Source organism: Colias eurytheme, chromosome 23, assembly GCF_061535395.1.
Source record: "Colias eurytheme isolate Ceu_HAF_F1 chromosome 23, ilColEury1 Martin Lab GWU primary, whole genome shotgun sequence".
Lineage (NCBI taxonomy): Eukaryota > Metazoa > Arthropoda > Insecta > Lepidoptera > Pieridae > Colias > Colias eurytheme.
Genome location: NC_143002.1, coordinates 6,153,624 through 6,166,530, shown reverse-complemented (window position 1 = coordinate 6,166,530; position 12,907 = coordinate 6,153,624). Strand labels below are relative to the sequence as shown.

The 12,907-nt window shown below is 32.5% G+C and overlaps 2 protein-coding genes across 2 annotated transcripts in view; one reads left to right on the top strand and one right to left on the bottom strand.

The window, feature by feature from the left end:
- The window catches only part of LOC149898340 (facilitated trehalose transporter Tret1-like), a 30,251-nt gene extending 28,713 nt beyond the window's left edge, over positions 1-1,538 (top strand). The window contains exons 5-7 of the mRNA XM_090115566.1: positions 218-600; positions 855-966; positions 1,272-1,538. Coding sequence (XP_089971692.1) covers positions 218-600; positions 855-966; positions 1,272-1,537 — 761 coding nt within the window. The 3' untranslated portion in view covers position 1,538. The remainder of the gene's footprint in view (positions 1-217; positions 601-854; positions 967-1,271) is intronic.
- A 4,169-nt stretch (positions 1,539-5,707) lies between these two features.
- Positions 5,708-12,325, bottom strand: LOC149898339 (facilitated trehalose transporter Tret1-like). Its single transcript, XM_090115571.1, has 7 exons — positions 12,244-12,325; positions 11,486-11,641; positions 9,958-10,156; positions 8,872-9,062; positions 8,028-8,410; positions 6,876-6,987; positions 5,708-6,020 (listed from the first exon to the last, which is right to left on the bottom strand). Exons 1-7 carry the CDS (start codon positions 12,287-12,289, stop codon positions 5,752-5,754), a joined length of 1,356 nt encoding a protein of 451 aa, XP_089971697.1. The 5' UTR covers positions 12,290-12,325; the 3' UTR covers positions 5,708-5,751.
- Positions 12,326-12,907: the final 582 nt, after the last annotated feature.

Below are 12,907 nucleotides of genomic sequence, written 5' to 3'. Positions count from 1 at the left end.
TTACCACCCGCGACTTCGTTCGCTTTGTCTAAAACCTAATTAATTATATACTAAAATCTTCCTCTTGAATCAGTCTATCTATTACAAAAAACCACATCAAAATCCGTTGCGTAGTTTTAAAGATTTAAGCATACATAGGGACATAGGGACAGAGAAAGCGACTTTATTTTATACTATGTAGTGATGTTCAGTAATTTAGTAATCGTAATATTTTCAGACAATGAAAAAAAGGTACTAGCAGTGCTCAAAATCCTAAACAGAGAGTCTGCATTACAAGAAGTCATCGATCTGAACAAGAACAAAGTCGTAGCAAGCGCTAGAGAAGATTGGAAAGAATTGTTCACTTTGAAATGTAACAGACGAGGTTTATTCATAACGGGAACAATAATGGCATTACATTATATAAGTGGTATTTTGGTTATATCATTTTTTGTTACGACTATATTTCAAGCCGCTGGATCGTCTATAGAACCAAATATAGCATCTATTATTATTGGATGTACACAATTAGTAGGGAGCTCGTTGGCACCAATTTTCATAGAAAGATCTGGAAGACGAATTCTATTGTTGACTTCTACAGCTATTTGCTGTTTAAGTATGGTAAGTTGGTTTATTTCTGGACTTTTTATTGGTTGATTACTTTTTATATTTGGTTCATTAAGGGCCGATTTTTGAACTGGGATAAAACTTATCCGTCCAATAAAGTATTACACGATAATATTAAAATGTCACGTAAACTTCAAATACGGGCAATTAGAATACGTTTTTAAAATTGTAGTTTTATACTTTATTCGACGAATAAGTTTTATCCAAGCATTGAAAAATCGGCCCTAAAAATAAATACTTTCTTTCAGAAATTCTTTGGTGTATATTTTTATTTGAGCTATATTGAATCGCCAATTGTGGAAAAAATAAAATGGCTGCCATTAACGTTGTTGATAATATTCTTCTTGAGTAATAATATGGGTAAGATATCAATTACTTATTTCATCTAAAAATTATTTTGATCAAGTAGGTATCTATTTATTTCTTTTGCACACGTTTATTAAATAAGTAAAATTAATGCAATAATTAATTGGAATTTTATTAATGAATTTAAGATAGTTACATCAATTTAATTATTTTGAAGCCAGACGAGCAAAATGTAATTAAAATTTTAGAACTCAAAATTTTTGGTAAAATATCTAACATGGTTACTATCTCTATAGTTAATTTTATGAGCAAAATCTTTCCTTTATAAGTAGTGTTTTAAAAACGCATATTCATTACAGGTTTCGGCACGATTCCTAGTACATTAACAGGAGAAATGTTTAGCTGTAATGTTCGTAGTAAGGGTACAGCTGTCGTCTTCGCTATATCCTGGGCCTGTGGGTTCGCTGTCACCACCCTGTTCAACTCCATGCTGACCCTGGGAGCCTACTTCGTGTTCTGGTTCTTCGCTTTTACCTGCTGTTTGGCTTTCTTATTCACTCTCTTCTTTGTCCCTGAGACGAAAGGCAAGAGCCTTGTTGAAATACAGGAAATGTTGAGCAAATGATGTAATTTGTGTTTTATTTCTTACCTTTGTGATTGTAATTGTAGAGATGATTATCTTGAATCATCTTGATGCTTGCAAGTAGGTACTAATTTATGCTTGCAGAAGTATCGTTAAATCAGTAGTACTTTGATACTTTCGTACTTTTATATAATACTGGCTTACCGCCCGCGGCTTCGCCCGCTTTGTCTAAAACCTTATAAATTATATACTAAAACCTTCCTCTTCAATCACTCTAAACAAACAAAAAAAAAAACCGCATCAAAATCCTTTGCGTAGTTTTAAAGATTTAAGCATACAAATGGACATAGGGACAGAGAAACTTTGTTTTATACTATGTAGTGATACTACTTAAATGCCTCAATGAACTTCTTCTATAGTAATGTCTTTGTTTTAAATGAATTTGTTGAATAAACAAAAGTGATTGATGATACGTGAGTGCAGTATATCCATCTCTTAAAATACTTTCTTAAATTACACGATACTGTACTTAAGTATTTCTTCTGCAGATTAATGTAAAAACTTTTCGTTGTGAAAATGATTGTACGAGGAGAAATTAAATGTAGCGTAGCATTAGCAAAGATTTTCGCTTTATGGTTAAAATAACGACAATGTCTTTAATCGCAGTGCTTACTAATGCAATTATTTACCTGTTAAATGTAGATTTTAAAGATACATTGAGCAATGGTGGCTTTAAGAAGGTCTGATTTTCGGAATCCCCATTTTTCATAGAAATAAATGGAATATCAGAAATTACACTCTACTGTGTCGTGTTCAATAGTGTGCATTTTTTATGAAATGGTAATAGTAAATAAAATATTATATCAACATTCAACAATAATTAACTGGTAAAAGTGAAAAACTAACGTTGAAACCTAAATTTCTTCGTTTTTGTTTATTTAGAAACTGTTATCTCCTTCCGACATAATCAACTCTGACTTGAACAGCATCTTTGCTTCCGGTTAGGTACATTTTGCACCATTTATCTCGATCGATCTGCTCTTGACAATTGACAGTTTCACGTATAAATCAGTGTCTGTTACATCAATCCATTGAAAATGGTAATGGCGAATAGAATGTCGGCCATTTTGCCAAATAAGCCCTGATAACCATGGTTCAAGAAAGGGTATTCTTGAACTGTAATGCAATTGCTTATTTCTCTAATAATACCACGCTCTAGAGTTTTCGCTTGTTTGAAGGAGCTAATCTCCGTGATGCCTGCGTAGCCGAAACAAACCGCTAGTTATTAACGTAGGTATATACCTAAATATGTGTTCTTCTGTGTTATGATATTTTTTTGATAAGCTTAACTACTAATGGCTGTTCAAAATATTCAAACTACGGTAATAGATAGACAGCTATCTCCGATAGCTAGTAAGGTTCTATCTATCGTAAGATAGATACGATATTGGGAACGGCCATTACTGGTTGACAGCTGTCAAAACGTTATTGGGACGCTCAAATAGACAAATTCAAAGAGAAAAATATACCTCTAGTAAGCAGTTAGTCCTCCAGACTATAGATAGCGATCAGAAATAGGTTAGCGTATCGTTAGTAAGCTTATTGGGACGCCAAAACAAAAGATAGATAGAATTTTCTATCTATAGTAAGGTCAAACTGAAGATAGATACGATATTGCGAACGGCCATAAAATAAGTCAACATTAGTTTTACAACGGAATTATGAATAACCATAGTAACACAAACTAGAAATATTTAATCTAAATCAGTAATATAGTTTTATCTACAGTTGATATCCAACTAGATAACTTTATCTTGTATGTAGTAGTAAAACAATTTCTGATCTATAGAATGGGGAAAAGGAAATCACATCACAATGGGAATTTAAATAAGAGGTAAATAATATTGAGTGTGTGTGTGTCACAATATTATTAAACGAAACACACAAAAACGAATGAATTTATTTTATTGTCACTGATCTTAATCTTAATACTATTATAAAGGCGAAAGTTTTTATGGATGTATGGATGTGTGGATGTTTGTTAGTCTTTCACGTAAAAACTACTGAACCGATTACAATGAAATTTAGCACACATATAGAGGGTAACTTGGATTAACACATAAGATAGGTTTTATCCCGGAAATCCCACGGGAACGGGAACTATGCGGGTTTTCCTTTGAAAACGCGGGCGAAGCCGCGGGCGGAAATCTAGTTCTTCATAAGTGTACAAAGTTTAAATTAAATCTGTCCGTTTAAAGTGGATCAAAATCGAGTCCAAAAGGAGTTGGTTAAAAGCCTGTTGTCAAAAAAAAATAAATAAAAATATTCAACTATTTGTGTTTTTAATTTATTATGGAGCTTCAAAAGAATACTCAAATAAAATTCTATCTACTAGTTCCAAAATATAACGTGCTTACCTAAAGTTATAGATAGAACTAGCGGTCCGCCCCGGCTTCGCCCGTGGTACATATTTACGTTTTCTCTACATAAAAACCATCCTCGTACTTCAAGGAATATAATAAAAAAAGAATTATCTAAATCGGTTCAGTTATGCGCTTACCAACACATTTTGCGATTCATTTTTATATATAAGATTAAAAAAAGACGTGTGGCACTAGAGGACTGCCGCGGTAAAGCTATTGCATAGCATGCCTTCAAGCCACACCTCCGTGCCCGTCGGAGTGGGGAGCGTGAGGTTTTTTCATTACGGAATTTCTGGATTGCATTGCGCGGAGGTGTGGCTTGAAGGCATAGCATGCAATAGCTTTACCGCGGCAGTCCCCGAGTGCCAAACGTCTTTTTTTTATGTTTGTCGTCGTAAATGCGTTTTATAATCCAACAATTTGATTTTGTCTCTTTAAACTAAAAGGAATGTATGAAATATAAATCTAATCCGACCATAAAATTTTAAACCACCCGATTATTAGCATATACTTAAACTTTCTTGGTGAGTCAACTCTTGTATGTACTTTTAAAAAACACCGTGTTTAACATAATACATAGTTTATTTTCTGAAATGGCAGTAGAAAGCAGCTTTGTCTAGGACAATATACCTACCACCACCACAATAATACCACAATAATACCTACACTGCAGTTCTCAAATCTTTTAAATACATTGTTTCCACACTGAATAGGAATTACTTCTTTAAAATTAATTGCTACCTAAAAGCTTGGCGAAATGTTTTTCATTTTCATTGTATGCATATCTTTACTGGTGAATCTTTGTCTTTCACATAATTAGACGAAATATAATATTTTTCATACATAATATGATATCATACATTGAATGTGTTAGTTTCCTTGCTAGTAAACTGCATTTAATTACAGCCAAATGTTTAACGAGAATTTTAATAAAACAAAAATACTACTTTCAGAGTATCCTATGATTATATTCAAGTGTATAATTTCATTGTTTTTTTTTTATGGAATTATGTCAATACTTGCAAAAGAAAACTAGTAGGATTTATAGTACCTATATCAAAGTATAAACAAGAGTTTTATGTATCTATTATACTAACCATTGTTTTAAACATAGTTTACTGCCGATAGTAGGTATAATTCACTCTAATAGAGACAATGACCACCTATTTAATATAAACCATCAAAATTACAAAACCATAATGTTTCAAATTGTCCTTCTCCAACCTACTTATCTACATCAATTTTTTAATCTACCAAATAAACTAATTGCAGTATGAATATAAGAAACTAAAGAAAAAGTAACGATATAACCGCAACACAAAATAGCTTTTCATTACTCTAAGAAGTCTGCAATATTTATAATTAAAAACGTCTTTATATTTACTCATATACTCTTCTGGACTCAACTGCAGGGTCATTTGTATACTTCCTTTTGTACAAGACATTATATTAAATCTTCAAGTTCAAACAGCTTTTAAAATTAATTAAGAGAATTAACAGTGTATTCAGAATTTTTCATCTATAAATTGTGAAAGATCATGAGCTAGTTTAAAATAGTTCAGATTTATAAAAAAAAAGCGCGCGCCTGCCGCGGTAAAGCTATTGCATGCTATGCCTTCAAGCCACACCTCTACGTGTCCGTCGGAGTGGGGAGCGTGAGGTTTTTCCGTTACGCAATTTCTGGATTCGGTCCCCGCGCTCAAGGCCCGCGATAGAAGCTATGCAATAGCTAAATAAAAAGGACACGCTTAAGTTTTTCAATACATATATTTTTTTAATATCCACCAACCACAACCACTTACAATATTACCCAAATAACAAACTCCACTCAGATCATTTACTTAACATTTCCTGAATCTCGACCAAGCTCTTTCCCTTCGTCTCCGGTATACAAAAGAAGGTGAACAAAAATGCCAAACCGCACGTACTGCTAAAGAACCAGAACATGATATAGGCTCCGAGTTGGGTAGCTATTGAGTTGAAGATTGTGGCCACTGTGAAACCGAATACCCAGGATACAGAGATGACGATGGCAGTTCCTTTACTCCTGACGTTTGGTCTGAACATCTCGCCGGTTAGAGTGCTGGGGATTACGCCGAATCCTGAAAAAAAATCGAAATAAAATATGGATTGTAAACATATTTTTATTGCATCAGAGAACAACATAGATTTAAAATAAAATAAGTTAATGTATGTGGAATAACTCTATAGTCTAAATATTTAGATATGTGACGTCTACGTCAGAGACAGGTTTGTTTGGCACCAAAGGATGATAGAGTTAAAAGACTTGGTCAAAGGCAAAAAGTTAAATAATGAAAGATAGCAAGAAAATTAACGAATAAATGTCCTTTGTTACGGTGCATTTACTCCATTACTTTATCAAACGAGCGAATGCTCACCCTAACCCCACTATGTCAAATTATTTTAGTGTAAACAGGTTTAGAGCATTCGTTCGTTGGTTTTAGTGCGTTCGAAAAGATTCTATGCAATGTTCTAATACTGAACAACGCTGAATACGAGTTTTCGTTTACACTAACAGATCCCGAAATAATTCTCCTGCTCTAGTTCTAGCTCTATGTTCGTTTGATGTAAATGCAACGTTAGAAAAAATGTAGTCTCTTACCACTCAAACTAATCTTATCTTAATACTATTATAAAGGCGAAAGTTTGTAAGGATTTATGGATGTATGGATGTATGGATGTTTGTTACTCTTTCACGTAAAAACTACTGAACCGATTACAATGAAATTTAGCGCACATATAGAGGGTAACTTGGATTAACACATAGGATAGGTTTTATCCCGGAAATCTCACGGGAACGGGAACTATGCGGGTTTTCCTTTGAAAACGCGGGCGAAGCCGCGGGCGGAAATGTAGTTTTAACATAATCAAATAAACTATGGGTCCTGTACAGCATGAAAACGTGATTAGTTTTAATAAAATAACAATTTTCTCACCCATATTATTACTTAAGAAAAACAACACCAACACAGCTAAAGGAAGCCATTTTACGTAAAGTATAACACTGTGTTCTATGTGGAGTAAATAAAAATAAGTCCCAAAGATTATCTGAAAAAAGTATGATGTATTACGATAATTTTATGTATAATATGTTTTCGTATTGTTACATAAGTAAAATTGAGGTATTAAATAAATATCTCTCTTGTGAAAAATAGTTTGAAAATCATTGCAGTAGTTTTTGATATTAATTTATATTATCAAAATTATTATTCTTAGCCTAACAACGACAAAATTCCCGTTTATTTTATCAACCACAATATGCTATTAGACGTGTTTTCAAGACCTTTAAAATGAAAATATTTTCATGACAAATGACTCCTGTCTCCTCTAAGTATACCGTCGCAGTAAACATATTATGGGATAATATATCTTCCCATATTCCTATGTAATATTTCTTTATAATCTATGTCAAATATTCAGTGTATGAAATTTATTTTAGACGTGAATTTAAAATAAAGAACACATTTCCACATTCGTAAATGTTAACTATAGAAAATTCATGTAGAATGCAAAATAAAAATAATTTCTCTGTACTATCCAAAACAATACACATTTATATAATGAATACAAAAGCTTTTTAGTATATTCGTATAGTATTCAAATGGTTTAAAATGCCATATTTTAAAGTATAGAAAAAAAATATTCGAACCCGCGTCTTTCGCCGATTGAATAATAAGGCGTTGTTATATTGAAAAGACACTTCAATAAAAATACAGTATCAACATCAAATAAATACCACATAATATTATTGTGATATTTCATAAATTAGTTACCAGTTGTAGTCAGTAACCTAATTTATGAAGGTAATTTACACATAGGTAAGTAGATATATAGTGAGTACATAACATTTCTAAATGGTGAAACTACCATATTAATGAATTATTGTGTGAATTCGAATTCGTGAATCGGAGAACAAATTTTAATTTCCTTCATTGTTCAACAGCTTTCCTAATTCACGGCGCAGAATTTTCAAAATTCAAAATTGAGTGAATGTGATCAGCCCCCGAACCATGATTTCTTTTGCTTATTATTTTGCGTATTTTTCCAGTCTGGGAAAGTAATGACGCTAGAAAAGGACTAAAACTCACCATACTAAAACAGCTCAACACCGTCGAAACCAATAAAAGCGATCTCCTACCAGATCTCTCCACAAAACAAGGTGCAAGAGTACTCCCAAATAATTGAGTACATCCAATAATAATTGTTGCTATTTCTGGCTTAATAGAAGACCCTGCCATTTCAAATATTGACGTTGTAAAAAAGGAAACAACAAGAACACCACTCAAATAATTCAATGAACTTATAACTGTAGTAATTATTAAACCCTTTCTGTTACATTTGATTGTAAATAACTCTCGCCAGTCTTCTAGATCATTTGTTTTTATTTGAGCCTTCTTTAGTTCTATGATATCGTTTATTTCATCTTGCCTTTGAAGTCGATTAAGGACTGTGATCATTTTTTTGTCTTCATCTGAAATCAAGATAGGATTAGGCGCATTATTTATATTTAGTGTTAACATTCTCTCGAGAATTTATTATTTTGATCTTATTAGTAGTTGATATTAACTTTTGTTTCATTGGTCACAATAATAGTTTTGTTTTTATATTTAACTAGCTTCCGCCCACGACTTTGTACGTGCATCCCCGTTTTTCTCCGTTCCCGCAAGAATTTCGGGAAATCCTTTCTTAGCGGATGCCTAACATCTACCTGCATGCAATTTCAGCCCGATACGTCCAGTGGTTTGGGCTGTGCTATGATAGATCACTATATCAGTCACCATTGATATTTATATATATATAGATTTTGTCCATAAAGAATAGTTTAAACGTTAAAACAATTACGCCTTGTTAATTTTTGAAACTGAACTTTCTATTGCTGATACAAGCATAATATTATGTAATACGTTAAAATGTATTTTATAGAAAACTGACCTTTAATAGCATAGAAAACAGGAGATTCCGGAATGAAAATGACAGCAATAAAATATACAATTGATATTCCCACAGCTATATAGGACACTGAACTGTAGGACACATAGGGCCCTGCAGAATACACGAGGAGGGAACCCAGGGACTGTATGATTCCAATACCAGTTAGTAGAATTCCACGGATTTTAGTTGATCTGGAATAAGAAATAAATGAAATCCATACTAATATTATAAATGCGAAAGTAACTCTGTCTGTCTGTCTGTTACTCAATCACGCCTTAACTACTGAACCAATTTGCATGAAATTTGGTATAGAGATATTTTGATACCCGAGAAAGGACATAGGTTACTGTTTACCCCGGGAAATAGGATACCCTCGGAAATCCCACGGGATCGGGAACTATGCGGGTTTTTCTTTGACTGCGCGGGCGAAGCTGCGGGTGGAAAGCTAGTAAGAAATAAAGATAGAAATTATTTCAAATCGTATATTTTGACACCACTTAAAATTGCCAGTGAAAATAAAACTAAGAATGTAATATTTACGTAATTGCTTCGTATTTTGCTTTCAGTTTTCGGTGTATTTTACCAAAATGGGTAACTTTTTATTATTCTACAATTTATGCAGATTAATTTGCAATGCTGATGCAAAAAATAATTTGGAGATACCAAATTATTTTTTGAGATCTATAAAATTTACCAATGACCACAAAAATACAGATGTTCCCTGTATACAGAAACTAGTTTTCCTTTAACAAAATTTTAACGTAATGCTAGGTCATTGTCGTGCAGATAATTATGAATATTATCAGATAAGTAACGAAATCCATACTAATATTATAAATGCGAAAGTAACTCTGTCTGTCTGTCTGTTACTCAATCACGCCTTAACTACTGAACCAATTTGCATGAAATTTGGTATAGAGATATTTTGATACCCGAGAAAGGACATAGGCTACTTTTTACCCCGGGAAATAGGATAGGTTTTATCCCGGAAATCCCACGGGAACCGGAATTATGCGGGTTTTTCTTTGACTGCGCGGGCGAAGCTGCGGGTGGAAAGCTAGTGAGATATAAGTAATTCATACTTACGCAATTTCACCAATATAAATCATATTTATCAAGCAAGCGGAACTAACTCCAAAGGTAGCTATGAATCTTCCAATAAAGACCATCATAAAATTCGTGGATAATGCTAGTAAAAAGAATCCCACGGTTGAAAAAGTAGCTGCTAATATTAGACCTGGTTTCCGCCCTTTATAGTTTGAGAACCAACTCATTGATAATACACCTGATAGAAAGAATACAAAGGATAAATATAGGGATGTAACGATACATGATTTTGCCGATACGATACCGATACCGATATTTGTAATAAAATATCGACGATACCGATACCGATATTGATGGCTTGGCAGAAAAATAAATAGTGAATTATGCATAAAAGTAACATACTATTGGTAGAATTTTTTCAGAAAACAAAGTGCGCACGCGCGGGCGGCCTCCCGCATCGTTCATTGGGCGCAGTTTTTTGAATTGTTTGATATCGGTATCGGTTGTTTTATAATCGGCGATGCCGATATATCGGCTTGCCGATTATATCGGCCGATATATCGGTATCAGTATCGTTACATTCCTAGATTATTTAAACATAATTAAAACGATTCCATTCAACGTGATTAATTTTTAATATTTTAAAAACTACACCACGTGTGCCAGAAATAGCCTAGAACATCAACTAATGTACCTATTATAGATTTACTAAATCAGAAACTATTGTTAAAAAATACATTTTTTAATATCTCTAAAATATTGTCTTTGAAAGAATTTTGATTGAAACTTAACTTAGATGAATATTGACTATTTGATGAATATTGACTATTGAACATATGAATATTGTTCTATTTGAGGTCAGAATAGAGGCGAATTTTATATTTAAACCAGCTGAGCCACGCAACTTTATTTGCTGTCAAAAGGAATATTTTAGCTTTGCAAAATTTTTAATTTTATAGCGTTTCTTGACAAATAGCATCTAAAGTCTTAAATATACATCAGATTCATCATCAGAATGAATGAATTTTCAAAATGGAAAAAAAACTGCATACTACTTGCATAATAGCAACTATGAATTAAAGCGATTTGCTCCTGAAAACCTAGATATATACTTGAAAAAAGAGCGTGTGTGCCAATTGGCTAGATAAAAAAATACCAAAATCGTCGCCATGACGTGACAATATTGCCATGACGCGACCTTGAATTTACACTCTTAACGCGCCTAAAGAAGTTTCACTTCAAAAATCCATCTATAGCATGGGAAACACGAAGGTTAACCAGGTAATTTTTGCTCACCCACCTCAAATATGTTTTCCTGTTAATGTTAATGGTAGTCTGGAAGAGATCGCTGCGATAAGGCCGCCATTTGTACATACTTGCATCTATTTGTCTTTCTCTGTGTTTATTGTAAATCTTGTGTGTGTGCAATAAAGAATTATCTATCTATCTATCTATGAGGTAATCCAGCATGATGCTATAAAGCCTTCAGCTTTCCTCGATAAATAGGAAACACAAAGACATTACTTATTCCTCGATACATAGGTAACATAAAAACATAGTTACTTACTAGGTAACCCAGCAACATATATAATAGATGCCATGAAGGAGGTCTCAAAGCTCGTCGGAGGCCGGGGCAGAGGAGATTGCTCAGGGTCATTCAACTTTGGAATTATTGGAGCTGTCCAGCTTATATCGTAGCCACATAGCATTTGTCCTAGGTACACTGGAATACAAATAGTTTAGAAAACTGGTTATTTCCTTGTATTGTAAAATTAACTTCACCTTAGTAGGTAGTAGGAGTCAGTAATATTATTGATAGACCGTATGAAATAAATATTATTGATAATACTTTTGGTGTACTTAAGTATTTGTTATTTAATTTTTATAGCAATATTAATTTAATTGCTTTATTAAATATTATTTTTAATAATGGCGAAAGCTCGGGTTCGAATCCCGCCTTGTGATCGATATAATAATTCTATTTTTTTTATTTATAAGTATATTGTATTTAACACTAGCTTCCGCCTGCGACTTCGCTCTTGTAGTCTAAAGAAAACCCACATACGAATTTTCCTGTTATTTACGAAAAATATCATTATTATATTATCTTATCATAATAATACTGTTAACGTGTGAATTTGTGAATATGTATCATGTATGTATCATGGCTCTTAACTATCAAATTTTATATGATACATATTAAAATTATTTTAATCAGATATATTTTCCTTATTTACTAGCTATGTTTACAAAACAATAATTATTATTTGACTTTGTTTTCTTACGAAAACATATTCTAAACACAGTCCGTAAAGAATAACTTACCACATAGTGCTATAAGAATCTGATTTCTATAACGATTAACGAACATTATCAGTTATCACTATAATAATAAATACTATAAAATAAATATTTTAACACATAAAATTATATAATATATCACTGTTAACACGACATTCTTTCAATAATATACGCTCTTACTGATTCTATTAAATAACATCTATTTAATCTTATCTCTGTTTTATTTAGTTTAGAAAATAGTTAAGAAATCTTTAGTCTACTATTTGTACTGTTTCTTTTCTTGGTTTAGTTCAGTTTAATCATAATCTGCTTGTTCCTACTTCAAAGGAGATAATACTGACATGATATTTATTATAACAGCTATTATAAAGATTTCAATTGTTTTATATTTATTAGCTTATACTTTTTCATGACTTTTATGCTATGTAAATATTTAATTCAATTTTTTCAAAGAACGTTACTTTTAAAAATTGTATGATATCCACGGGCCAGACGGTGAAAATAAAAGAACAGTCTTGAAATGTGGTTAAAAGCAATGTCTTATAGCACAGATAAAGGAATAATTGCTAAAACGTAGACAACATCATAAACACAAACACTTGGCCGGTTTTCATTCATCTTTTTTACAAATAATCAAAGAGTATTAATAAATTAAACAAAATGGCGGTATACAATGTATTGAACAGAT

Coding starts and splice junctions, on each gene's coding strand:
- LOC149898339 (XM_090115571.1), bottom strand. CDS start 12,289: ATGTTCGTTAATCGTTATAGAAATCAGATTCTTATAGCACTATGTG. Junction 9,063..9,957: donor ATTTATATTGGTGAAATTGC/GTAAGTATGAAT, acceptor TTCTTATTCCAG/ATCAACTAAAATCCGTGGAA. Junction 6,021..6,875: donor TTTCTTAAGTAATAATATGG/GTGAGAAAATTG, acceptor ATTTTTTTTCAG/GATTCGGCGTAATCCCCAGC.